Below are 27695 nucleotides of genomic sequence, written 5' to 3'. Positions count from 1 at the left end.
CCACAGGCCTATTGTCAAGTCCACCTATTTCCTTTATCCTCCCTTCTCCTTTTTTGGGTTCCTGGAAGAGCAAGGTCCTTGTCGGTCTAAGTCCCAGGACTTGCCACCATCCGTTCTCCCTGGGGAACGCTGGAGCACCTGGCCGAGCTGACCTTGTAGCCTTGGTCCATCCGTGCTGGGACCATCCAACTCCATGAAGTGAATGCAGTTAAACCCCCGGTTCTGTATCATGGCTCTGCCAAATGGTTTATACTTGTTATGTCACTTTATCTTCAAACGACCCTGGGAGGGAGAATTCCAACCCTTTATAAAAGTGTGGACTGAGGATCCCACAGGAGGTGGGGATGCTGGGATTTGAACTCAGGTCAGCCTCCTCCAGGGCCCACAGTGAGCGGGCCTGCATCTCACCACCTCGCTCTCTGCTTCCATGAAAAGCAAAGATGCCCTGAAAGCGTCGCTATTTTCAGCATGTGTCACATCTGCCGGCTGGCGAGGCCTAGCCACGCAGGGCGGGTGTGTGAGACCTGACTTCCGGCCACACTCTGGGTCCTTTCACTCAATGCACACTTCATTACTCTTGTCTCTGGAGCACTTAGGCATTTACACCAATCATTCAGACCCTCACAAGATCTGACTCTGTGAGGAAAGTACTTTTCTTCCCATTTGATAGAGGAGGACACTGAGGCTCCCAGAGCTGGAGTAACGTGCCCGGGTCACGGAGCTGGTAGGGGAAGCGCCAGAGAAAAGGAAAAAAGTCTCAGGTCTTTGTGCTCAGCACTATCCGCTCCACCTCCACCTAAAATCCTGCACTTTCAACCTCTCCCTCCCACCCTCCAGTCTGAGGACCCCCCATCGGTGAACAGTGGCTGGGGGGACAGGGCTTTCGCCACACCTGACAGTTGGGATGGAGGTTATATAACAAGAATGTCCTCGTTATAGCAGTGAACTTCTTAAACATCTGAAAATGTAAATGAGACATCTTTTAAAATCCTCTTCTTTCTTTTTTATAGATTCCTAAAACTCCTAACTTCTAAAGAAGTATAGAAACTTTGGGGGGGTGCTCCTACATGGGGTGAAGGCCCAGGCAGAGGACAGCAGCATCAGGCCAGGACTCCCTGTCAGATGCCCACAAGCTAATGCAACCACAGTCACCGGGTCACCCAGGGACCAGCGTGGGGGTAGTTACTTCCGCTTCCTTTCACAGCCCTCGCCGGGGAGGAGGATGCTGGCTAGTCACAGAGCCCAGCCCAGGGCTGGCCGGCTCCCGGCAGCACCCCCAACTTACATCCTCCATCCCGGCTTCCAAGAGGGCGGCACGCACGACGCTGGCACAACAGAGCTGTGGGGCACAGCTCAAGTCCATTTTGGTAGGTTTCCCGAGTTCGTAATCCTCTCTTCTTTCACTTGACTCGGGGGTGGCAGAGTGCACAGGAAAGGGCAGGCTCCGGAGGCAGACTCAACACCACCCCAGAGTCCTCCAAGTGGGGACCGGTGTGCAGCAGCACCCTGGGCAGGCCGCTTCCTGGGCCGCACCCCGCCCTCCCCGTGTTGTTTGGGCTGAGGTCAGGAAGCAGCCTGGTCACAAGTTCACTGGGGCCGGAGCATCACAGCAGCAGGGCCTCACCGCCTCATTCATAGACTCATCAACTCCCACGCAGAAAAGCAGGGGAGACAGGGTGACCTGAGAACAGGCCTCACAGAAGAAGAAATGCAGCCGACAATGGGGGAAGAGAAAACCAACCAACCAACCAAACCCACAGAGGTGGACTGGCAGCCCCAGGGCTGGTTCTGTGACTGTTCAGTGCAACAACTCCCGGATGCTCATGGTAATAATTCTGGGTAATCAAGAGAACGTTAAAGAAGATAATCCTTCAATGGCTTCCTATTCGTCTCAGAATAAAATCCATGTACTTCCCTAAGGACAACAGCTCCCTGCAGCAAGCCCTCCTGACCTCACTGCCTACCTACCTCTTCCCAGCTACTTATCAGCCTCTAGCCTTCCCCGGACCTGCCAGGTCTTAACTCCCCTTGGCCTTTGCTGACGATGTCCTTCCCCCCACGTCCTGCCAGGTTAGTCCTTTTATTCTTTGGGTCTTAACCTAAATGTAACCTCCTCAGGGATCTCTCCCCTGACTCCCCATCTAAAGTAGGAGTGCCCCTGCTGTGGGACTCAGCAACTACTTTCTTCAAGTCTTTGTTTCAACTTGCATTTGTTTTGTACTTCTGCTTATCCGTCTCCCTCCCTGGTGTATACTCCGGAAAGGCCTGACAGGGTCTATCCTGTCCTGAGTAAAGCGCCTGACACCTGACACATAAGAAATGGACCAGGAGGAACCTAGCAGAATTCGGTGCATGGCAGATATTCAATATAAGAAAATTTCTTCCCCTTTCTAATATCCTTTGAGTGAGAATGCAGGGCAGTGTGAGTGGTCTTTCCCAACGACTACCATCAACAATTGCTGAAGGTAAAAAACCCAGGAGGTCTGGTGTTTTAGGGGGAAAGCATCAACTACATGGAAACTTGCTCCACCTGGTACCCTTCTCTAGTGCTGCAGATGGAGAGAGAGATGTTTCCCTGGTTTGTGTCCTTGTCTCTTGTGGTTAACAGCACATACTCGAGAACCAGGCTATGTGGTTTGAATCCCACTCAGCCACTTACTAGCTGCTTTGGTTATCAGTCACCTTAAAACTTAGTGGCTTAAATAATAACTTACTATTTTCTCCGGTCTGAGGGTTGACTGGGCTCAGCGGGGTGGTTCTGGATTGGGGAGTGTCATGAGGTGACAGTCAGATGGTTGTTGGGGCTGGAACCATCTGAGGGCTCAGCTTAGCTTGTTGTCCTTGATGACTTCTTCACTTACCTCAGCTAGGCTAGAAGCTGCCTGAGCCCCCTGGCCTCTCCATGTGACTAGCCTGGGCTTCCCTCACAGTATGTTGGTCTCTAGGTGGTTGAACTTTTTATTTTATTTTTTATTTTTTTTTTAAAGATTTTATTTATTTATTCGACAGAGATAGAGAGAGCCAGCGAGAGAGGGAACACAAGCAGGGGGAGTGGGAGAGGAAGAAGCAGGCTCATAGCAGAGGAGCCTGATGTGGGGCTCGATCCCATAACGCCGGGATCACGCCCTGAGCCGAAGGCAGACGCTTAACCGCTGTGCCACCCAGGCGCCCCTGAACTTTTTAGATGTCAGTTGGCTGCCCATAGATCCAGCTGGAACCTTCAAGACTTCTTATGATTTAGACTCGGGAAGTCATGAAGCGTCACTCCTGCTGAATTCTACTCATCAAAAAGTGAGTCAGAAGGCTGTCCTAGATTCAAGGGGAGGAGACTGCGCCAGGGCATGAATACTGGGAGCACTGTATGTGGTGGTGGGGGGTGGAGAGGAGGAGGAGGCATCCTTTGAGACTAGCTACCACACTTCTAGAGGACTGTGGGCAAGTTACTTAACCTCTTTGTGCCTCAGACTTCTCTCCAATGAAATGTGGTAATAGTTCCTACCTCACAGAGGTCTTGTGAGGAGCAAATGAGCTAACAATATTTGGAAAGCAATTTATAATGTACTGTGGAAGTATTAGCCATTATTACTATTATTACTCAAGAGTAAGGAGCAAACATTTCTCTGACTAATCTCTGTATCCCAATGTCTGTGAAATGTTTGCTGATCATGAGCTGCTTCATAGAGGATAGTAAGATAGTGATATTCTCTCTACCAAAAAAAAATTCTTTTTCATTTAAAAGTCTAGGTAGGTTTAAAGTTTGGGTAGAGGCAGTTATTCCTCATGATCAAGTATGCATTTAAAATATTGACAAAAACTAAAAATAGCTGCCAAGGCTTGGCAAATGCCCTTCTGAGTCACAGAGATGACGGGCTCACATCAGGGATGGGAGCAGCAACACTTGTGGGGTGGAATTTCCTGTAGCAGTGGCGGAAAAGGAGCCATGAATGCGTCTGTCAGCAAACTTCCCCGAAACAAAAAGGAACCAGGATTTCCTGTTGGAGGCCCAAGGAGTGAGTGGTGTCCAGGACCTCACACCCCAACTGGCCTTAGCACTGCCGGAAAACAGGATCTGCCAACAAATCATCGGTGGTCAGCCCCTTTCCCTGGGGATGGACACTTCTGCTGCTGCCAAATTCAGACAAAGCTCTGAAACAAGCATTGAGCTCAAGCTCTAAACATAAAAATGGCTTCATGATCTGAGCCTGAAGACATACGTCCTGTTCAACAGAATTCTCCACCATGTCATCGTTTACCTCACACTCCTCAGTATTCTCTGCAGCCTTCAGGACAAAACCCAGTCTCCTGTCATGTGTACCTCCCCCCCGCCAACATGCCCACATTCTAGCCACATGCACAACGCACATTCCTCCAAACAGCCCCAGCTCACACATCTCCCCCTGTTCTTGAACATACCCTTTCTGCTCCTTAGAAAGGGGTAAAAATAGTAAGGCAGCCATGGTTATCTATCCCTTGACTATGCACCAGACAGGTGCTATGGTAGGAGCTTCATACCATCATCTCACTGTATCCTTATCCTATCTGATAAGGCCCTAAGCTTCCTGGCTGATGAACTCACTCATTTACCTGGAAGCCCTGATCAAGATGTGCTGCTTCATAAGGTGAGACATATAGATCAATGTGACAGAATTGAGAGTGCAGAAATAAACCTTCACATTTATAGCCAATTGATTTTCAACGAGGTTGCCAAGACAATTCAATGGAGGAAAGTATTGTCTTTTCAACAAATGGTGCTGGGACAACTGAATATACACATGTGAAAGAATCAAGGTGAACCCCAACCTCACACCATATACAAAAATTAACTTAAAATGGATCAGTGACCTAACTGCAAGTGCTAGAACTATACACCTCTCAGAAAAAAATATAGGATTAAATTTTCATGAGCTTGGGGTAGGCAAAGTGACAAAAATTAAAATAGATAAATTAGCTTTCATTAAAATGAAAAAGTTCTGTGCTTCAGACAATATCATAAAGACAGCGAAAAGACAACCCAGGACATGAGACAAAATATTGGAAGGTCATATATCTGACTAGTATAGAGGATACATAAAGAATGTTAAAACTCAACAATAAAAAGACAAATAATCCAATTTAAAAAATAGGCAAAGAATCTACATATACGTTTCTTCAAAGAAGATATATAAATGGCTAACAAAGCACATGAGAAGATGCTCAACATCATTAGCTGTCGGAGAAATGCAGATTGAACCACAATGAAATACCAGTTCATACCTACTGGGATGGTTCTAATCAAAACGACAGTGTTGATGAGGATGTGGAGAAATCTGAACGCTCGTACTCTGCTAGTGGGAATGTAAAATGATGCACCACTTTGGAAAACTGAGCTCCTCCAAACACCAAGTTACCAGATGACCCAGCAATTCTGCTCCTAGGTAAATACCCAAGAGAAGTGAAAATGTATGTTCTCACAAGAACTCGGACATGAATGATCACAGGATCATTATTCAAAATGGCCAAAACAGTGGAAACCCAATTGTCCATAACTTGGTGAATTAATAAAATGTCACATGGCCATACAAAGGAATGCTATTCAACCATAAAAAGGAATGAAGTGCTGATACCTATTATAGCATGGATGAACGTTGAACACATAATGCTAAGTGAAAAAAGCCAGATAAAAAGGCCACATATTCCATTTATATGAAACGTCCAGAATAGGCAAATCCATAGAGACAGAAAGTAGATTATTGGTTGCCAGGGTCTGGGGGGTGGGGGAGAATTGATAGTCCCTGCTAATGAGTGCAAAGTTCCTTTTTGGGTTGATGGTAATGTTCTAAAATCGGTTTTGGTGATGGTTGCACAATTTTGTAAATATATCAAAAACCTACTAAATTGTTGAGAGAGAGAGAGAGAGAGACAATGCAAATCCAAAAGAAAAAAAAGGGAGGGGGAGAAGAAGAGCCCCTTCTCTTAGTAGCTTCACTGATTATCTACCTCCCACTGGGGGCTGGTGGGGTTCCCGCTCACTGCACTTCTTGATCAGAACTCCTGTAACACACAGGATAGACCTGACTTGTTTGCAGGACTATCCACCCCATCTGAGTATGAGCACCGTGGCCAAGGCCTGCGTCTAACTCAGTTTCAATCCTGGCATCTAGGACAGTCCTTGCCACCCAGTGGATAAGCAATCTAAATGTGTGTTGAATGAATAGTCTCTCGCATGCCCCTAACATTACGTATCACTTTTTATACCATCACTTCTAAAATAAAAGGATATCGAAAAGATCACACACACACACACACGCACACACACACACGCACAATATATCTGTTATTTTAAAATTCTTTTCCATCAAATATTTTTTAAACTGGATTATCGATTAGATGGTATCTCTTTTCTATGGCTAGAGAGACATATGATTTCAAAAAATTTAAAAGCTAATCATCAATAAAATGACTGAGATACGTGGAAAAAAGGTAGGAACACTTATCTAAAAATAGAATATTCAGTCCCTGAACAACAAATTATATTTCAGACAACCTGACAAACATTCCTCCTACTCTATGAGACAGAAGACTTTCAGAAGCAAGAAACCGATATGAAGTCTGATTAAACTCAGCCTTTGAGAACTCTTCGGCCTTCCACAATAACAACAACACTAATTCAAGGAGATGATGAAAGTAGCAAGAACAGCTAACATGTATTGAGCACTTGCTGTGTGCTAGGCGGGGCATTGTTTTCTGCTTTCTATGTGTGAACTCAGTGACAACAGCATGGCACGTGAGGTACTATTATTACCCTCCTTTTACAGACTCACGACTTCCCTGGGGCCACAGGAGAGGTACACGGCTGAGCTGACCCAGGGAGCGCAAAGCCACTGCCCGTGCTTCCCGCTCTACTACATTCAGGATTTCCATCCCTTGAATGGACCCAGGAAAGCAATTTGTTTCATTCTGGGTTTACAGACCGATTGATGTAGGTCACAGAAAAGACCCCGGGGGTGAGGGGGAGAAAGAAAACACAAATATTCCGGAACTGAAATCCATGTGTAAGTATCTGACAGCTAAACGTCTATTATTTTATATATCCTTATACATCAGGTGGGAAGTATCTGAACAGACAGTGTGGTCAGTCAAAACCTGTAAAACTTCGCCCGCCCTAGTCTGAAGGCTGGTTCCCTCTAGGCTTTCAGCCCCAGGCCTCCCCACCTCCCAAGAGTGGGCAGCTCCACGTCAGCTCCTCTCATTGTGCTCAGTGTCTCATCTGTTTCCTTCCTGGCCTCACCACTATTTACAAGGATTTATTCATTTGTTCATTTGTTTACCTGCTGTTCTTGCCTGACCCTCCCATCAGAACATGAATTCCATAAGGGCAATGACCGTGTCCATTTTTTGGCCTACTGTTTGTTGAACGGGTAACAAGTCTATTGAGGTGACACCTTTCTTTTATAACAATTGGGTGCATCAGTGACTGGCCAGATGACCACACTAGCCTGTAACCACTGCAGGCCAGGGGCGGTACCTTGTTCATCTCTACGCTCCCCATTCCCAGCCTGGTACCTGGCACACAAGAGCTCAATACACCTCAGTGGAACTTGTTCCTTAATGAGATGCTGTCGACCTAGAGGGCAGTCTCCATTGGCGTGCCTCAAGGCTTGCCCCTGGGCCCTATTCGCCCAACTTCTGGATCCAAGGGTGAAGGTTCAAGGGCATGCTGATGAAGCCTGGGAATGCCTTGAAGCTGGGAGGAGCCACAACAGACAAGGAGAGGAGCTAAAAGAGCATGAACTGTGATTAGGCCCAAACCCCAAGAAACGAAACAAAAAATCAAGAAACCCCGTAGCAATCACAGGATGGGGAGTTGGGGGCCACAGGTCCAATGAGCTCATGTGATCGCAGTCTCTGGTGCTGCAGAAAAGCTGGGATGGTCCTGAGCCATATCTGTAATTGGTGGCGACCAGAATGAGGGAAAGGATAAGGCTGACTTGCCGACCCCTGTTTATTCAGTTATTATTTCTACCCAAGTAAGGCCTGAACATCCTGGCTCCAGGGGTACTCAGCAGGCATTAGCAGGCCCCTCTCAGAAAGTCTTCATGAAGCTCTGCGCTCACACCCACAGCCAAGGCTGTGCAGCCCACCTTAAGGACAGGATCCACCTGCCATCCCTGCCCTGGGCAGGGAGCTGCTGGCCTCCTAAGTCTCTTCAGCTCTCGGTCTCCCCAGCTTCTTGGAAGGGTCTTTGCTGCAGTTGACCATGGCTAACATCTTGCTCCAAGCCTTCTTGGTCTCTCAGGGAGAAGACTCCTTCCTTTTTGTGTACATGTATGTTTTCCTCCCTAGGCCTTGCGGGTCCAAAAGCCTGAGAGGGGAAGTCAGTTTTATCAGGACACCCCTAAATGTTCTCTCTCCTTTCTTGGGCTGCCTTCAAACTCCGGCCTTTTGTAAGTTCAAAAGACGTGTCAAGTAGGTGTGCTTCCTTAATTATGGTTTGCATGCACCTTTTCTATTTTTTCTGCGCTGTCATTAATTCCAGGTTGGAGCTGCATGCCCCCAGATCTGTCCGTTCTTTTGTAATATTATGTTTGGGTGCCTTTGCTGAGTTGGCAGACCCTTGAAACTGCCTGTTCACATTTCCTGTCATGTCCACAGATGCCCTTTTTATTCTTGAAGGCTTTCCTTAACATCGTTAAAAGTAAGAGGACTTAAGGATGTCAATATGTAAATGTTAAAACATGAATCAATGCTTGTTGAAGCTAATGTGATTGTCCTGTTATCTGAAGCATATGTCGATTCCTTCTGTTGCATACATTACTGTAATTTATTGCTTTTACTAGCAGGACATTTTCTGCCCCCCTTTGCCCCTGCTATCTTCCCAGTTTCATTCATTGACTTAAAATGAGAAAGGCTTATCTAAGGGAGGACTTAAACATCAGAAGATGCTCTCAAATTTTCAACTGACAGGTACTGGTCTTGGAGGAATAGGCACAGCTGTTGGAAAATTCAGACCAAGAGTTTTTTTTTTTTTCGAGTTATTTACATTTCTAAAAGAGAAAAATTGTACTACTCTTGTTACCAAAGTGAAGTCTGTTGAAGGCGACAAAAAACCTCATCCTTTCAGGAAACCACAGGAATAATTATTCGCTGCTAAAACAGTGCCTTCCATAACATATGCTTATATGTTAAATAGATGGACAAGTACAACAGTTGCCACATTAGAATTTTTCACAGTGTTCTTGTCAGACTGGTGCATTGTGATTAGAGCCAGAGCCCAGGGATCCGTACCAGGAGCTGGGAACATACTTGTGCGCATGCCTGAGTCCAGAAATAAGTCCCAGATGATGTTTAGGATCAGCAGGGATAAACAGTATTTTAGGAAGTAAACAGGCCAGGAGCCAGAATAATAAGACAGTGGGAATGAAAATAGGGATGTGTGGGTAAATGTGCTCTCTTTTCTCATCACATAAAGTCAAAAACCTGGATGCTGTCTGTCATCAGGGACAAAGGATGTTTCTTAAGAGTGAACCAACTCACATTTTACTCACACCTTTCAAGAAGATAACTTAGAAAATCTTAAGAATCCAAACATTCTTTTATTGGCTACAAGAAAAGAATCAGGAAATGTTCCTCGGACTTTTAGTTAGCTATTACTTGATTAGAATAAAATTATTATAAATACATCAGAACATTTTTATCCGGGCTTGATGGATATTTTTTATGTCAGCCAAGAAAGCTATAGGTTAGTAGCCAAGCTCAATCCTTTGTTCCTAAAGATTTTCTGCTAACTATAATTAAACTAAGGAACATCTGAAGGGTAACAGGTTTCCATATGGAGTATACTAAAAATTGTTCCAAAATCAATCACCTTGGTGGGTTTTATTTCTAGTGCTCCCAAATGGATTTAGGTGGCGCTCTCCCCAAATGTCGTCTATGCCTTCTTATTCTACTGTGAAGCACAGAGTAGGGACACGAGGGGTCCAGTGATCTGACTTCTAGGGGCAATGTTAGGATTCTGCTGAGGACAAGGATGTGCTGAGCACATCCTACTTGGTAAAGCTCACTTCTTTCTTTTTTGTTTCTCCTCATCACCTATTTCCCCCCTCCCCCCACTCCCTCTCCCTGGGAACCATCAGTTTGTTCTCTATAATTAAGAGTCTGCTTCTTGGTTTGTCTCTTTCTCTTTTTTTTCCTTGTTTGTTTTGTTTCTTAAATTCCACATATGAGTGAGATCATAAGGTTACTATCTTTCTCTGACTTATTTTGCTTAGCATAATGCACTCTAGCTCCATCCATGTTGTAGCAAATGGCAAGATTTCATTCTTTCCAGTGGCTGAGTAATATTCTTTTGTGTGTGTGTGTGTGTGTATGCCACATCTTCTTTATCCATTCACCAGTCGGTGGACACACGGGCTGCTCCATAATCTGGTTGTTGTACATAATGCTGCTATAAACATAGAGGTCCATGTGTCCCTTTGAATTTGTGTTTTTGTATTTTTTGGGTAGATACCAGTAGTGCAATTACTGGATTATAGGGTAGTTTCATTTTTAACTTTCTGAGTTAAAAATACTGTTTTCCACAGTGGCTGCACCAGTTTGCATTCCCACCAACAGTGCAAGAGGGCTCCTTTCCTTCACATCCTTGCTAACACCTGTTGTGGTAAAGGTCACTTCTAACATAAGAGTGGATCTGCCATGTTTTGCCTCAAACCTGACACCACAGAATATGAACTATCATGTAGAAACGTCAAATGTTTCTTCCCATCACCTACGACTTTGGCCTAGAGAAGAGCCATGACTGTGAATGCTATGTCCTTCTTGTAATCACACCTACCCCCTCTACTTGGCACCGGATAAAAAGGAAGCAGGCTTATGACGTCATGAGAGAGGAATGAGCCAGGAAGAATGGAGCCACTGGTGAGCTGAGCTATGTTACTGAACCTCATATTCAGAGTCCCCATTTTTGCTTTCACCACTAAGGCATCAGGATTCCTTCCTAGAGCTACACCCTCACTGACCCTCTGGTCCCCAGAGCTCTGGACACCTGGGAGGTGCCCTAGGGGTGCGTGGGGGATGCCAATGATGATGTGAGGCCAGCTCCCCAAGTTCAAGTCCCTCCTTCCCCATTTGACCCAGCAAGGCAGCACGACGCTGCACCCCCCCGCCGTCTACTGTGTCCCTGCTGACAGGGAGAACTCTGGGTGTGGTGCAGTCAGCGGGTCTTCCTGGGGGGCTCAGCAGTCACCAGCCCCTCCCCACCTCCTCCTGCGGCCGCACCGCCTGTCCAGCATGCTCTCGCAGTCAGCCAGGGCTGCACAGTCCTACAGCTGGAGGGTGGACTGGGTCCCACAGCATCTGCAGCCTTCAGCGACAACCTGGAGCAATCACCCTCTGAACCTGTTCTCCTGAAGTGTCACCCTGACAACAGTGTTTTCTGTGTCCATTCCCCAGACGTCAAGCTCAGTCACCCATCTGCCTAGTTGCTGGGGAAAGAGCTCTCATGATTGTTGGAAGGCTCTGCTTTCTCCGGGGAGGGAGGGCAGGGGGGGTTTTCCTTGGCCAGGGCTGAGCTTCTGTCAGTGTATAAGCAGGTTTAATGTGACGGCAAATCCCAAAAGATGAGCACAGTGTAGACATATAGCAAGGGCTCCACGTGGTTGCTGTTCTCATACTGCTGTTACGGACGTACACCTAGAGAGACCCTTTAGACGTGTAAGACAGATCTGCCTGACGAGCCTCTGCTTCTTGAGAGTTGATCCACCAACTGCACCACGGGACAAGCAGAAGGCACAGCGGCTGCCATCTTTCCTCTTTTAGAGACAGGACACCCGTAAGGAAGTCACAGCCCCACTAATAAAGTCAATGGCAGGAGTTTCCAATGTCCTGCGGGGGTCACAGTTTGTACCTCCTCCCTCCTCCAATGTTGACACAAGCTACTGGCGAAGGTGGTGCCGTGCCTGGCGAGGCTGGAGGGATGGAGGCAGCGGGTGGACGAGTGGGAACGCGGCACTGTGTGCAATAGGTTAAGCCGAAGCAGCTTTGAAATCATATAGACTCTTTGGAGCTAATGTGTGGAAACGGACAGCCGAGGGACTCGAGCCACCGACTATCCCAAACACAGGCTGGTACTCGAGCTCGGGCAGGTCAGCCCCGGTGCAGACTGCCATCATCCTTAGCAGTCCTTGGCCCTGGCCCACCAGCTGCTCTGGCTGTCAGGGCGGCAAGGGCCGCCGAGCACCGACCCCTGGAACCGTATGTGCTATTTCTGGGCATGGATGTGAGTAAGCGCATGCCGTCATGAGCAGGACCAGGATGTGAGTCAGATTGCTAGAAAGGGTTAAAAAGAACTGGTCTTCAAAGCCTCCCAGAAGCAGTCTGTCATGCTATATGACCATAAAGGAGCCACAGTCTGAAAGACACTTGTAACTACAGAGCAAAGGACAGGCCCTGAAGAATAGGGACAGTGAGAATTGGCCAAATGATAGCGGCAGTAAAAGACGGACAGCTTGGAAAGGCTGTGGGACTTGGGGTTGCTTTACTTTCCTCTTAGAACATTTCACCTGCAGAGCAACTTTTATGGGGCTAAATGAGTGGTCCTAAACTGGCTCTGAAAAAATATCTATTGGCAGTGAAGCATAAAGATACAAAAATGATGTCTCTCTGTAGCACTCTTTGTAACAGTAGAAAATTACTAACCATCACGATATCCACAAATTAGTTAAATAAACTGTTATGTCCCTTTGAAGGAAACTAAGCAGCTGTTAAGAGGAATAAAGGAGTTTGAATATGCTGACATGGAATGATGTCTGTGATAGACTGTAAGGGCAAAAAAACCAAGTTGCAGAAAATGTGCTGGGAAATGGCACTTCGGTTAAGATATGATATGTTTGCACATGTGCAGGAAAAAGTCCCTAAGGAGCTGGAACACACCATTAACAACTGTTAACTGTGACAGATTTTGTACACCCCTATTCATTGATGGAATCCTTTACAACAAACATTACGTTTACAATACTTTTCTAACAGAAAATAAAACTAACAGATATTTATGAGAGCAAAAAGGTATTAAGCTGGTTTTTTTCTATAAGTCACTGAAGGGTGAAGGCCCAGCAAGGCAGGACCCAGCTCTCCCAGAGTCCGTGGAGGCTGCAAAGTCAGCACTCCCAAAATGCCATGAGAAACGAGGGCTTAGAAGCCTCAGGAGCCTTTCTTTACCCATCTCGCAGACCTTGCTTTCTAGCTCCTGCGAGTATCCCCAGGGCCTGTGTAGCTTCTGTGTCACGGGTGCCGGGGGAGTTCACTGCCTGGCCAGAACCCCGGGCTGTGATCCCAGACACATCACCGCTCATCCCTGGCACTTCTAAACACAGCTTTACTGGCGTGCTGGTCAAGGGGTTGTGAAGACTTATCTGGGACGAGTGACAGCAGCAAGTCATCTGCTCCCTCTTCTCCCTCCCAGCAAAGCCTCAAAGGACTGGCCTTTGTTTCGAGGGCCAGGGCAACCTGACCCGCCTCTGTGACTGTGGGAATCGAACGGGAATCGAACCGGTGCCCTCCCACTCAGGCTTCTTCACTGTGAGTAAGCCATGTCCTCCGGGCCACCCCCGAGGGCCCCTTCTCCAGCGTGGGTGGGAAGTCAGCAGGCCCATCTGTTTAACCACGTAAAGGCCTAGAAATGGTTATGGCTCAGCCTCATTTTCTGAAGGCTGAAGAAGCCCAGGCGTCGCTTCTCAAGCATTTTCTATGCTCCGTGTTCTCTTCTGAATGCCTTCCAGTCTCTCCGTCCCCACTGCATGGCCTCCCTTAGGTACTTCCTACTCACTCTCTAGGTCTTGGGTCTGATGTCGCCTCCACTGGGGAGTCTTTCCCAACACGGCAAGGCCAGACCTGTTCCTCTTCCACCCTGATGGACGCTCCATCTCAGTTCTTACTTTCTAGTTCCCTGTGATAACTGGCTCGATGTCTGACTTCCCCCTCAGAACATTAGCTCCTTGAGGGCAGGCCTGAGGCCTGTTTCTGCTGCGTCCCCAGCATACGGAGCAGTGTCTGGTGCCACGAGGAAGGCTGGTACGTCGGGGCGGGGGGGGGGGGGGGGGGGAGAGGGCAGGGGGGGGGGGGGGGGGGGGGGGGGGGGGGGGGGGGGGGGGGGGGGGCGGCTGCAGAGGCCACGGCGTGGGACGTGTGCCGAGAGGGGAGGTAGGAAGAGCGGCGGGAGGGCTTCTTTCCTTTGCAGTGACTACTCGTCTCCTTTATTTTTTGTCATGTGTCCAAGGGAATGGGTAGTAGCGATATGTATGTCCCCCCGCCCCAAACTCAGAAGAATTACGCGAGGCAGGAGCTCGTGGCAGACGGCAGCATGTAAAGGAACTAAGAGATGACAGCTACCGCTCCAGAAAATTAACTGAAATGCAGAACCTTTGATGCTTTCTATGCCTCCTGCTATTTCTTGCGCCCCCCCACCCCCGGCTCTGGACCCTGGGCTGTCCAGAGGTGCTGGAGGCATCCTGGGTGGGGGTGGATAGAATCCCCTCGAGACAGAAATCCTCTGCTGACATGACAGGGAGGCCTGGCAATGCCAGAGGAGGGGCGGGGGTGGGCACTGACCTCGGCTGATGCGCTGCTTCTCCCCAGATAGGATGCCGGGACTGTCGATGATGCTGATGCTCTTCAGGACCTGATTGGGCAGCTGGGAGCACATGAATCTGGAAAGAAGGGGTTGAAGGCGGGATCAGGAACTGCACATCTCCGAGCTCGAGGGAGCTCCTTGGCCTCTCGAGCTCACTGACACTGTCCATAAAGCGGGGGCGTGCAGGGGATTGACAGCACCTCCACTGGCCCACGGGGACCCGACGCTGGCCCGGGGGCAGCTATGGGAAGGAACCTGCTGCTCTCTGCCACCAGATCCTTAACTGTTAATTTTGATCTTAGCTGATATTTACCGAACACGTAGATATTTTACAAACACCATCTCATTTGCTCCTCGTAGTAGCCCCTTGAGGAAGAAATTCCCGTTAACGTCGGAGAAGTAACTTACTCAGCATTACTCAGAGCTGGGCCTTAAACCCACGTCAGCCTGATCCAAAGCCCATCAGCCTCGTCTGCCCCTTCTCCGTGCTGCTGCTTGTCCAAGCGTCCTGGACTTCTTCTCCCAGGCACACCATGCCCCCTTCGGGGTCACTGCCCCACTGTGCTGGAGTACCCCAAGCTTCCTGTCCAGCCACGCTGCCCACTCCCTAGTGTGACCGTGAAAGTACTGGGGCCTATTTTCACTGTTGCCCAGGGGACTCAGCATCCAGTCTGGTGCCCATGTGGCTGCAGGCCCAGCATGGGGCAAGCACCTGTGGGCAACACCCCAAATCCTCCAGGTGCCTCATTTCTTCCTTCTCATCCCTATCCCCCTGCAGTCAGCTGCCCTGCTTTAGCTTCACGGAAGCAGAGTGGCATGGGAGGAAAATTTGGCCTTTAGGTCAGCAGACTGGGTTCAAGTTCAGCTCAGCCTTTGCCAATAATTTGCTGTGGGACCCTGGACAAGAGCTTCCCAGCTCTGGGCCTGTGTCCTTATGTGTAAATAGAGACACTTGGATGGGGACCGGTGAGGTCCTTTCTAGCTTTAATAGTGAGTAACTCCAGAGTAGCAGAGGGAAACACTTTGATACTTTCACCCAGACAGCCGAGCCACCCAAGGTGGATCTCCAGTAGGTACTGAGACTTTTTTTTTTTTTAAGATTTTATTTATTTATTTGACAGAGAGAGAGAACACGAGCAGGGACAGGGGGAGGGGCAGAGGGAGAAGCAGGCTCCCCGCTGAGCAGGGAGCCCGATGTGGGGCTCAATCCCAGGACCCTGGGATCATGACCTGAGCCAAAGGCAGACGCTTAACCAACTGAGCAGCCGAGGCGTCCCGCTGAGTCTGTTTTAAGGCAAAAACTATAGAATGCCTCTCCTCTTCCTGTATTGTAAATGGCTAACTTCTGTATCTATGTGGGCAGAAAGCTGGAAAACCCGCAGTGCAAGCTCAATTCTTCCATTCAGTGGAACTGGTGGGATCACTCAGAAAGTAAATATGCTGGGAATGCAGGACAGGGCGGCCACGCCAGCCTTCACAGTGCACACGTGGATGGCACAGTACCCCCCCACCCCGCCAGGGTGGGGTCACGCCGCCCTCCCCTCCCCTCCCCAGGGCCAGGGTGGGGTCACGGCCCCAGGGCCGGAGGTGGGCCGTCCTGAGCAAGAGGTACAATTAAGGACATTTCAAAATAGCTTTCTTTGAAGGTGCTCAGGACAAGTTTCCCACACATTCTTTCCTATATTTTCAGGTCAGCCCAGGGTGATGTAGCAAAAGATACGATCATTTTGCAGCTGGAAAAGTTGAAGCACAAAGTAGTTAGGACATCTTGAGGTCGCACCATGAATGCATGGCTGGCTGGAGACGGCAACCTAATATTTCTGACGTCAGCTGAGTAGAACTCAACCCATAAAGTTAAAAACCTCACAATGTTAAAAATAAAGGGTCAGGGTAATTTAAGAGAACCCCTCATTTCTGATTTTCTCGGGCCCCTCATGCACCCTCCAGACCTTTCCATAAACCCCACTGCCCAACACTGGGAGAACAGATCTGTGAAAATGAAGCACAGAGAGATCACCAAGCATTCATTCTTTCTAAGTCCACAGAGAAAAAACCACCACATTCGATGCTTGGAGCTGAGGTAGGACCAGAGCTCTGAGCACATCTGCGGTAGACCGTATTTCTTGTCAGTAATGATTCAGTCTCTTATCACAGTCCCATCCTTTTTATTAGACAGCCTGAGACATTTGACAATGCTGAAAAATTGCATGTATGTGAAACTGTCTTATGTAAAGTATTCCTGTGAGAGACTGACCTTTCTCCAAAACCACAAGCTCACACTCAATATCAATTTTTCCAAAACACAAAAACCCTGGATTCTAGTGTGAACTTAACAGAGGCATCCAAAAAGTATAAACTGTCCACTCTCTCTCTGCAAAGTGACAAACTTTCAATAACTCGCATGCCTCCTGACACAACAGCAGAGGCGAAATCAGGCAAAATCTGTATACCACAAAACAAGATGTGGTCAGATGTGGTGAATGTGGTGATCTGACCACACAATAAACAAGGGGGCAGGCAGGGATAACTGCAGAAACAGGGGAGGAGGGGGAAGAGGGGGGGAAGGGGAGGGAGGCAGAAAAAAAAAAAAAAAAAAAAAAAAAAAAAAAACGGGGAGGGGGTGGGTAGGAGGGGTGGTGAGGCAAGGGAGGACAGAGCACAAGTCCGCTTTCAGACCCCTGTGTGGCGGCAAGCCTCATGCATGAGGAGTTAGAACCATACATACATTTTCTTAAATAATTATATTGGAATCAGAAAAAACCCTAATGGAATGCTGTTACAGCGATCCTGTCTTACTTTCATGCTCTAAGAAAGGAAGGTGAAAGGCAAGGTTCTTCATTGGGTATATTACAGTCAGCCCTAGGTCAGGCTTTTCTTGCTCACGTTTGTGTGCTGAAATGTTTCCAAGCACAGATTTGCTCTCCCAAGACGGATTTCCTCCCCCTTCCCAGACTGACTAACGTAAGCGCATCTGCGCCCTGTGCCTTCTGCGGGTCTCATGAAATAAGCAGCCCTGTGCCGGTGAAGCCCAGGAGCGAGTGTCTCCTCACCCAGGACTGCCCTGAGGCATCTTGTTCTCTGATAAAAGGAGGGGAGGATGGGCACAAACTCTGCGCTTGACCCCCATTCTCTGCCACTCCCACACCCAAAGGAAGCTCAGGGGTAGCAGCGCAAAGAGGGCTGGATCAAGAAATCGTCTGGGCTGTCCGGTCCTGCTGCATAGTAAAACAGGGAGGTGAGAGGGGCAGGGATTTTAAAATGGCCTCTAAATGCTAACGTTCCAATCTGATGACCAACATTTCAAAAGAACCAGGCAGTACCTTCACGCTGCTTTTGATTTCCGAACAAGGCAGTGATATCCAGCAGCGAAAGTAACAAAATGGCACATTTACTGTCCACCTACTATGTGTCTAAACACTGCTCTAATTACTTTCTGTATACATTTTAACTCACTCAATCCTTGCCACAACCTGAGAGGTAGGGGCTGTGTGCTGCCATTTACACAGGAGGAGACTGGGGCACAGAGGGGCACATACCACAGCTTGCCAAGTCACACGGCTGGTAAGTGATGGAGCTGGGATGCTGGGGTTTTCGACTACTAGGCTGCTACCACCATTTCGTGCATCTGGACCACTACTGTGCACCTTATCACAGAGGGCGACATCCCCCAACAAGGGAGTGACGTGCCACAGCCCTGGAACTCCACACCAGAGGCTCCCTTGTGACGTGCTCTCAGCCCACTGCTGGAGGGTAGAGATGCCAGCAGTCAGAGGACCTTGCTCACGCACACTGCGAGCTCTAGGGGTCTGAGGAATTCTGCCAGCCCAAGAACTCTCACCTTGTCATCAGGTTCAGATAATATTGGATGCTTACAAGGGACAGAGTATGAGGCAGCTTCAACCCTGGCTCATAGACTGATTAGAGAGGGACCAGAGAGTGCACATGACTTCCTAAGATGGCACAGTAAAGAGCACACGATACACAGAAAGTCTCTGACAACCAACCCACAATCATTATCATTATATGGTCCTGCCACAAACAGCGGATCGAACCTTCCACTGCCCAGGCTTTCACATCCAGACTAGAAGAGGCCCACAGCTAACCCCTCAGATAGAATCTTATCGCATCACTACTTCTACAAGTCAAGGCTGGCTGAATATTGGCAATTTCATTGGTGCAACCCAAATATGTACTTTTTTTTTTTAAGATTTTATTTATTCATTCGACAGAGAGAGAGAGATAGCTAGCAAGAGAGGGAACACAAGCAAGGGAGTGGGAGAGGAAGAAGCAGGCTCCCAGCAGAGGAGCCTGACGTGGGGCTCGATCCCAGAACGCCAGGATCACGCCCTGAGCCAAAGGCAGACACTCAACGACTGAGCCATCCAGGCGCCCTGCAAATATGTACTTTTCTAAACCAAAGCCTCTCTTTCCTGACTGCCACAGCGAGAACAGCAACGCACGGGTGCTTGGAAGGTCTGCTCGAGTGCAGGGGGTAAAGCTGGTTTTCTGGACTCTCAGGACCGGGACCGTAGAGGCAGCTGCCAGTGAAAAACGGTGGTTCATAACCTGGCAGCCACCACAAATCCTGAGGTTAAAGATTAATGAGAAGAGCTTCGGGGGGTTTGTGATGGATAAACACACCACAAAACCAACAAATAAACCAATAGAACCAGTTCATCACTCATATTAAAAAGAAAGTAACAGATTTGCTGGTGATTCTTGGCAAAAGCCTCTTTTCCCCTCCATCTAAATTAGCTGATGGAGCCCGCATGTGTCTGGACTGATGCTGGATGCTTGTGGGAAGTCAGTTAAAAAAAAAAAAACTCCAATGGGACTAAGTGACTGTAATATGTATATAAAAAAAGCCTATTACTAAAGCTTCATTTAATTACAGAGAGGTGAGAGATAGAGTATAAGTCCAAAAATACACAAATATATTCTATTATTGCTAAATCTTCACACCAACGTGAGCCAGTGGGTTTGTATTTTACCATCGCTGTCATCAGTCCTGGCTAAAAGGACAGGTGCGTTGGAAGTACCATTCAGATTCCTTCAGCTCGACAGAAAGTTTCAAAATTTCGATCCCTAGGGCCACTGGTTAAAGTCATTTTTCAAAAGGAAACAGAGGCAACGAGGAAATGAGATTAAGAATTTCTTCTGTGGAAGACTACCATTTAAAATTAAACTAGATCCTAAACTAAATACAATGCTCACAGCTATCTGGATAAAAAAAAAAAAAAAAGACTACCATGTTTAGAAAAGTGGACTGAGGGGAAACATAACATCCAGTTCAAAAGCAGATTGCTGGAGGGAAATGTCAGAGCCAGTCCGGACACTTCTGGAACCAACCAAGATCCGCAGTGCCTCCAAGGCCTCGTGCCCTGGGGGCTGCGCGTCACCCATTTCCCCCTGCATAAGCTGGAGCTGCCTCCGGGTACCAGACCGTGGAGCCTCAGTGACCACGTTCCCACAGAGCGGCTCCAAGACAGGCCCGACTGGGGAATTCCTCTTCCAGGCAAGGGAGCATAGGTTGTTTCCACAGAACTCTTTAGGTTGTGGACTCAACACCTTTGATTGTTCAAGTGTGGAATTTCTATAATTTGAAGCTGCCTTTTTGGGAATTTGTCTTCTCTTCTCAGAACTGCTCCCTAGACCCTCCCTTACTTTCTTAGAAACCAGCCTTCTGCGTAGAAACTCAGGCTGCGCGGGTTTGCCTAAGGCTTCTAGGCTGACACCCTCCAGGTGTCACCTGGTACTACCTTGTAAAGTACTAACCTCTTTTAAAGATGCCCCTGGGGGCAGAGCCTCAAGCCAATGCCCTGTAATGAGAGCGCCAGGGTAATGAGACTATCCCAGGGGTGAACGGCCGGCCGTAGGTTGCTCGGTGGATGGGGGGAGAAAGTTCTCCCTTGCAGACAACCAACCAATTCCCATTCCTACTAAGTACTGTATTTTGACCTTGTTCCCAGAAGTATGTGATGCAAAGAGGACTTTGCCTGCCGCTAGAGCTAGCCCCGCCGGTGTTCCCACAGGGACACTATAATTACATACACATGTTTGAGCGCCCTACACTAAATGACTCTTTTCTTTCGCAAGCACTGGCTGAAACAACAGCACTGTTGTGTGGATGTGACTTAGTCATGCTGTTTACTCTTAGGTGCAATGAGGCGCGTCCCTTACACATGAGTCTCACATATGCGTGGCCACCAGTGTGGCTGGAACTGAAACTCTTCTTTGCCAGTGCTCCATGAGGTGCAGGGTGGTGGACAGAAGGGAAGAGGAAACTGAATTCTAATATTGTCTCTGCCTTTTCTTAGGTAAGTCATTTTACTTCTTTGCTCTCAGTTTTCTCATCTGTCAAATGGCCATAATAGCCATTTTTCTGGGTCTTATTAACCCAGAAAAAGTAGTGTATATGAATTTTTTATCTATAATTGGGGACAAAATCATCACCTTTATCATCATTGTTCGTGGGCTACATTAAAGACAGCCTTCAAAGTTCGATAGGGGGCAGTGATTCTCAGTCCAAATGTCACACCCTTTGGCAGTCCAGTGGTCACTAGTAGGGATTGTGGGCCAGATGGTCTGAGTTCCAATTCAAACACTGCCACTTAGCAGCTGAGTGACCGTGTGGAAGTTAAATTACCTTCTATGCATCAACTCCCGCTGTCTACGTTGGGAGTAAAAGCAGCACCTAGGTCACAGGGGTTTGCTGAAGATTTAGAGCTGACATACAAGTAAAGTTTAGAACTCTGACATACAGTAAGTGCCATATTATTATTTGCTAATATTTTCTATGTATTCTCAATTAATGCTTGATTATATAATGCATGGATTATTTTCAGCAAGTTTTAGATCCCAGATCACGAGCCCTGCCATTCAAAATTTTCTTAAATGCCTCTTTTCCATACTCATCTGCTGCATCTTTGGCATTTGAAAAAAGATAGATTTGTTAGGGAAGTAAACCAACTGCCAAAAGAAAACAAGCCGATGGCCATTTTTCCAGGGTTTCCCCTTGTGAATATGGACTCCACAAACTAGGAGTGTGAAAAAAGTGGCAGCTTGTTTCTTTTTTAAGCCTTTGTCAGGCAAAAAGAGAGTAAGACTAAAGGCAGTGGTAATGAAACCATGGGATTCCGGGCAGTCTCTCATGGAGAAGGAGCTTATGCCCTGCACTTTCTAGGCCTCTGGAAACTTCCAGGACCCATCTTGGGACAGGAAGCCTGGTTCTTGCCTGCTCCATGACCAGGGCTCCCCGGGAGGCCCTGATGGGGGAGCTTTTTGTCCCACTTCCCCTCAGTTGTCTCAGGAGACCCTCTGGTGTTCTCCCGCCTGGGCTCAACCCCTACTTCTCCCACAGGAGAGGCTCTGGTGCCAACCGAGGCCTCTCTGGAGATGAGGAGGAAACTCCTCCCAGAGAGCATCCTGCAGGTGGAAAAAAGTCATCTGGACAGTATTCTGAAAATCACTGTCAGCAGCAAGATGGAACTTCTCTGTGACTCCATCTACATCATCTCTGGATTTCTGTTTATCCTACTGCCATATTCCCCAGATGCCATTTGGATGCCTCCTTTGATTTATGATAAGAGCATCAAAAAGCCCCTCAAGTCCGGTTTCTCCCAGAGGCATCTCTGGAGGTTGCTTGGGTTGCCCTCGGCAGAGCCACCACACAGCGCCTGGACACAGCATTCTTCCCCTTGTCCTTGTGAGGGGTACCCCCTCCCCGAGCTGGGCAATGAGGCACCTCAGCCTCTGGGAGGACGGCAGCTGGCTGGGAGGATCCGTTCCTATTTTCTAAACCATCTAAAAAGAAGTGCAGTTTCTTTTGTTTGGATGACCCCTCCCTGGCTTTGCACCCCCACAGCCCACTTCCCCAGAGTAACTGGTCTCAGGCAGGAGACTCATAAAAGAGAGGAATGGAGGGGCGAGGGGTAGGGCAGGAGAGAAGAAAGAGAGTTAAAAACAAAACAAAACAAAAAGCTAGGAGTGGCAAAGAGGAGGAAGGAGAGGGAGGGGACAGCAGGTCAGTCCGAGAGGGCAGGTGCCCTGCGTCCACACCCCCCGTTTCATTGGGAGCTCTGGAGAGGGGGTACAGGGCAGTACAAACGAAACACAGCTCCAGCTAAGACAGAACCTCAGCCATCCCACGACTTCACCTCTGTCATAGAAGGACCAAGTCACAAATGTAACTTTTGTATTGTTTTGCCTCTCTTTCCCCTGCCCGGCCTTAATGAATAAGGAAGCAGCTCAGAGCCTGGGAGTGAGAAGCATAAGGGGCAGGTGAGGTGACCTGTCTTGGAATAATCAACAGGCTGAATCTGGGGGTCAGGTGAACCCCAGGGGTCCTCTGGGCTAAGTTCTCAGTACAGGAGTCCCCAGCACACCATGCCTCAGCGGTGGCCATCCAGCCACCACTTAACAGTGTCACTGACGGGGAGCTCGCTGCCTCACAAGGCAACTTGATCCATTTCTGAGCAGCTGAAATTATTAGAAATGTATTCCCTGTACTGTGTGGCCTTATCACATCCAATCCCAGGCCTCAGCTCTCTCCTCTGAAGCCACCCAGAATAGGTAGTAAATGACCATTTTCTATGATAATCTTTTCAAATATTTGAGTACAATAAGCATATTCTTTATAGCTTCTCTCTTCTAGAATACACTTGCTCCATTCTGTTTTTTGAAACTTTATACATAATTGGCAAGAATTCAAAGTAAAGGTTTAAACAACCTGACCTAAGATGGCAGGCTGCTGGTCCTTACCGATTCAGGAAAGCATTTCCAAAGCGACTAAGCTTTCGAAATGGCTTTTTGGGGTCCACGACTAGAGCGTTCCCTGGGGTGCTGCCCTCAGTCTCCCCGTACATCACAGCGATGAAGGAATCGGTGGTGGGCTCTGGACCAATCCTCATGCCTGGGAAATCTTGCTCCAGTAAGTATCTGGGAGAGGGAAACAGAAAAGAAACTTAGCAAGTTGTCACAAAGCAAGAGACCAGAAAGCTTCCTGGGCCTAGAAATACAACCACCAAGAAAAGGAGAATGACAGGCAGTTTACTCTTTTGTTAATGACAGATTTTCAAAGCTTAAAATCTAGAGACCTCAGCCCTACCTCCCCTCCCCACTGAGGCCTAGTCACAGGTGAGGCATCTTGCAGACTTTCTGGGTCTTCTGAAATGTACCTTTGCTCAGCACAATTCCCGTTCCTGCTTCCATTGGCACCATAGACACCACCCCAGGGAAGTGGACCCAGCCAGCTCCTGGACATCCTGCTAGAACCTGCTCAGGCCCACCTCCTTTTGGGAAGTGTCCCCGTCCCTCCAGTGTTGGGCACACCTCCTCTGTGGGCGCCGGGCACCCTGTGCCTGCAGCCATGATGGTGCTCACCAGGGGCACTGCATTTTTCTGCTTGTGGGCCCTTGCAGGCAGGCCCATGCCTACGGCCAGATGCATAGCCCCGCGCCCAGCACCGTGCCTGCCCACAGAGGGCACTCAGTGTAGTGAATGAAATTATGAACCATCTCCCCTCCTTGTCACTAGTGATCAGTGAGGCCAGCACATCATTTACAGCTCCCTTGGGTTCCTTGAGGTCATGGCCATGAAAGCCAATCCCCAAAGAATTCCCCTGTATGGCGGATGGGGGTTGAAGAAGGGGGGAGGGGGGTATGCAGTTCAGATTAGATACCACTGGGGCCACTACCCGCCCAATGTGCAAACTGGAAAATGATGCCCCTTCCTCCAGGCAGCCACAGCCCTGCACCAGGGTTCATAGCTTAGCAAGCTCGCTGGATTTTACCCCGCACATGCTCCCCTGCCCAGTGCCCTCATGGAGTTCAACCTGCACAACTGCACAGTGGGCCTAGCAAATGTCAGTGAGGGTTCCTATTCAGGGGGCCGAGGAGATCAACTGATGGGATACAGGCCAAGGACTGGCTCAGTGATATGGCTGGAGTGGGGCAAGGTGGCCAGAGATGGTGGGGAAAAGTGATGGGGAATGTCTGCTTTCTGTGGAAAATGGCTGAGCTGTAACATCGCTCCTCCCCACCAGGCCTTCCACCGCCAGCACTTCACTTCCCTCGGAGACCCTCCCTCCCCACCAAGATTTCCTTTCCACAAAGAAGAACCACACTTCCCTGTATTTATGCATATGTGGAATGGGGGGAGGGCTGGGCAAAGACTACTCCCTCCTTCCTTTGCAGCCCAGGGGAACAAGAAAGGAGTACTTTGGAATACATTTCCCTCATTACCAAGCAACAGGTGGAAAGGCAACACCTTCAGAGAACGCTTGACAGCGAATGGGAGCACGTTCTGGGAATGGGGAGCGTGGAAAGGAATCCCTGTTGGAGGTGATAAGGGGGAGCCATGTCCCAAGCATCCCAGGGTGGTGACCCTTGACCCTGGGAAAGAAGTTCAAGGGTATGAATATGCACAGTTTTCTCTAGCTCCCCATTCCTGCAGCCAACAACCCATTTAGTCCTAAACTGTTTATTTCTAAAATGTTCCAACTGATCAAATTTAGGCCCTGAACCCCTGATTCTATGTCCTGGGACAGAAGGGACTGCACTCTCAACTGTCCAACACAATTTTGCCATGTTTCTAAGAATAAGAAATTAGGTCATCACAGGCACCCATGTTTTCTATACCAATAAAACTGAAATTCTTTAGCCACCTTACCAGGCTATATTCCGAATATTTAACTGATCTCATTGCTAGTTTTTATGTCATCTGAAGTTTCTACATTTCTGTGAAGTTGTGAAGCACCAGAATAGACAACATTTAAATATGTCACCTAAATTTTGAGGAAATGTGAAAAAACGATCGGATACTAGCACCCAGCTTTTACCAAGTGCTTGTTATTTACCTGGAGTACAAAGCCCTCCACATGCGCAGCTGTTCGTGTAATCCCCGTAACACCCTGAAGTGGGCACTAACATTATTCCCATTTTACAGATGGGAAAACTGGAGCATCAGAAAAGCCAAGCAGCTTGCCTAAGGTCACACAATAAGAAATGTGTTTCAGTGGATACGGAACACAGGCAGTTGGACTCCAGGTCTTAGCTGTCTCCAGACAATGTTTTTTGTTTATTTTTGGTTTTTTAAAGATTTTATTTATTTATGAGAGAGAGAGCATGAGCAGGAGGGAGGGGCACAGGGAGAAGCAGACTCCCCATTGAGCAGGGAGACTGACACAGGACTTGATCCCAGGACCCTGGGATCATGACATGAGCCGAAAGCAGAGGCTTAACCAACTGAGCCACCCAGGCGTTCTCCAGACAATGTTTTATTTATTTATTTATTTTTTTAATTTTTAAAAAAGATTTTATGTATTTATTCGACAGAGATACAGACAGCCAGCGAGAGAGGGAACACAAGCAGGGGGAGTGGGAGAGGAAGAAGCAGGCTCATAGCAGAGGAGCCTGATGTGGGGCTCGATCCCAACCCTGGGATCACGCCCTGAGCCGAAGGCAGACGCTTAACTGCTGTGCCACTCAGGCGCCCCCAGACAATGTTTTAAACCTGGGTTTGAGCCGGTGGTTTGCTTGGAGATGAGGAGCACCAGGGGAATTCAGCGCCCTCAAGCAGACTGTCCCGGCTACAGACACTGCAATCCTGTTTCTCCTCAAAAGTGAGGGAGGAGAGTTCTCCCCACTGTCTTCCTGCATGGTCCTAGGGCTGCCCTAACAACAAGGGGCCAGCTCTCTCCATTCTCCCTAAAGAAAAGCTGGGGAGAAAAGGAGCTACTTTTCAAAACATGTTCAAATTTAATTTTTTAATAATTTCTAAACTTTTTCAGGCACTGACTATACTAGTAAATACCCTTAGGAGTAGAAATGTTCACGTTTACAGATTCTTATGAAATTTCACACAAATCTTAGAAATACTGATAGAAGCCAGCAATGGCATCTCATGCCCTGTGAAACTCCAGTACTTGCAGAGTGTAAGCAGAGTGTGTGGGTTTCATATACACATATGAATGTGGAATTTTGGTTTCACAGACACTCTGGGATCTCAAGTCTGAAGTCATTCATCAGCATAGCTAGAATTCAAGTCCAGATCACACCCCTCCCAAATCCACTTTGATTTCCATGCCCCATGGCCTGGATGATGCTATGCCAGGAGATCTTTGGGACAGAGGAAGAGAGACCACTGAGGGGGGCCTGGGCTTGGAAGAATAGCAGTCAATGTCACCAGGCTCCCTGCAGCACACGCAGTTCTCACAAAAGGGTCAGGTCCAATTGTTGATTTGAAACTTGACAGGCACTCTCCCATGAAATCTGTGTTAACAGCAATGGCTGGCTTGCAAGATAGCCTACAATGTTCACACACATGCACACACACACACGCACCAATCAAAGAGACAAACCAGAACTGCAGCACTACCTTTCGGTGGAAAACCCAGTGTTAGGTCCCACCTTGGGTGGCTCTCTGCAATCTTGCCCCATCTCAGCACCTTCCCAGGCCTGGGCAGGAGAGCCCAGCTCCAGGCCTCGGGAGGTGGGGATGGGGCCCAGGCAGGGGTGGAGGGGCATGTGGACACCATGGTTCAGCAGTGAGTCCCCAGCACGGAAGTAACTCACATGTAAAGGTGTGTAAGTCAGGCCATCATTGTCAAGGAGAGTCTGAATTGCTTTTGATGTATACATAAATATATAGGTTTATATAAAAGCACAACAAACCCCACTAATCTTGGAATAATAGGGGTTTCAAGGAAAAACCTAAAGTATGAAATTCTTGAAAGAAGAGCAGGTGTTTCTTATCTTCAAATTCATAATGTAATAGAAGCTAGAACTTCCTAAGTGGCAACCCTGCCAGGCAGAACTTTAATAAATTATTTTTAAAATAATTTATATACTTAAATATATTTCAGTTTATATTTGACAAATACTTGTTAAAGTATGTTGCTAATGTGAGTCAGTTTGAAGTAAAAGATGCCTCTGAACTTTGATAAATCACTCCACCTTTGGGTCCCAGACACAGAAGAACTAGGAAGGGCTCTTGTATAGCTTGTCTACCTTCTTAATTTGCTTAGTGATACTCTCTCTCACAGATGATAAAAAGCCAAAATTCAGTGTTCCATATCATTATCAAAGCAATACTA

The 27695-nt window shown here is 48.0% G+C and overlaps 1 protein-coding gene across 1 annotated transcript in view; it reads right to left on the bottom strand.

The window, feature by feature from the left end:
* Nucleotides 1-27695, bottom strand: part of EHD4 (EH domain containing 4) — a 79926-nt gene that overhangs the window by 36377 nt on the left and 15854 nt on the right. The window contains exons 2-3 of the mRNA XM_002913202.4: nucleotides 23363-23539; nucleotides 14581-14678 (exon numbers count right to left, since the gene is read on the bottom strand). Of these exons, the coding sequence (XP_002913248.1) occupies nucleotides 14581-14678; nucleotides 23363-23539 (275 nt within the window). The remainder of the gene's footprint in view (nucleotides 1-14580; nucleotides 14679-23362; nucleotides 23540-27695) is intronic.

The sequence above is a fragment of the Ailuropoda melanoleuca genome, chromosome 5, assembly GCF_002007445.2.
Source record: "Ailuropoda melanoleuca isolate Jingjing chromosome 5, ASM200744v2, whole genome shotgun sequence".
NCBI classification, from domain to species: Eukaryota; Metazoa; Chordata; class Mammalia; order Carnivora; family Ursidae; genus Ailuropoda; species Ailuropoda melanoleuca.
The sequence above is the reverse complement of the archived record's forward strand: the minus strand, read 5'-3'. Positions and strand labels throughout refer to the sequence as shown.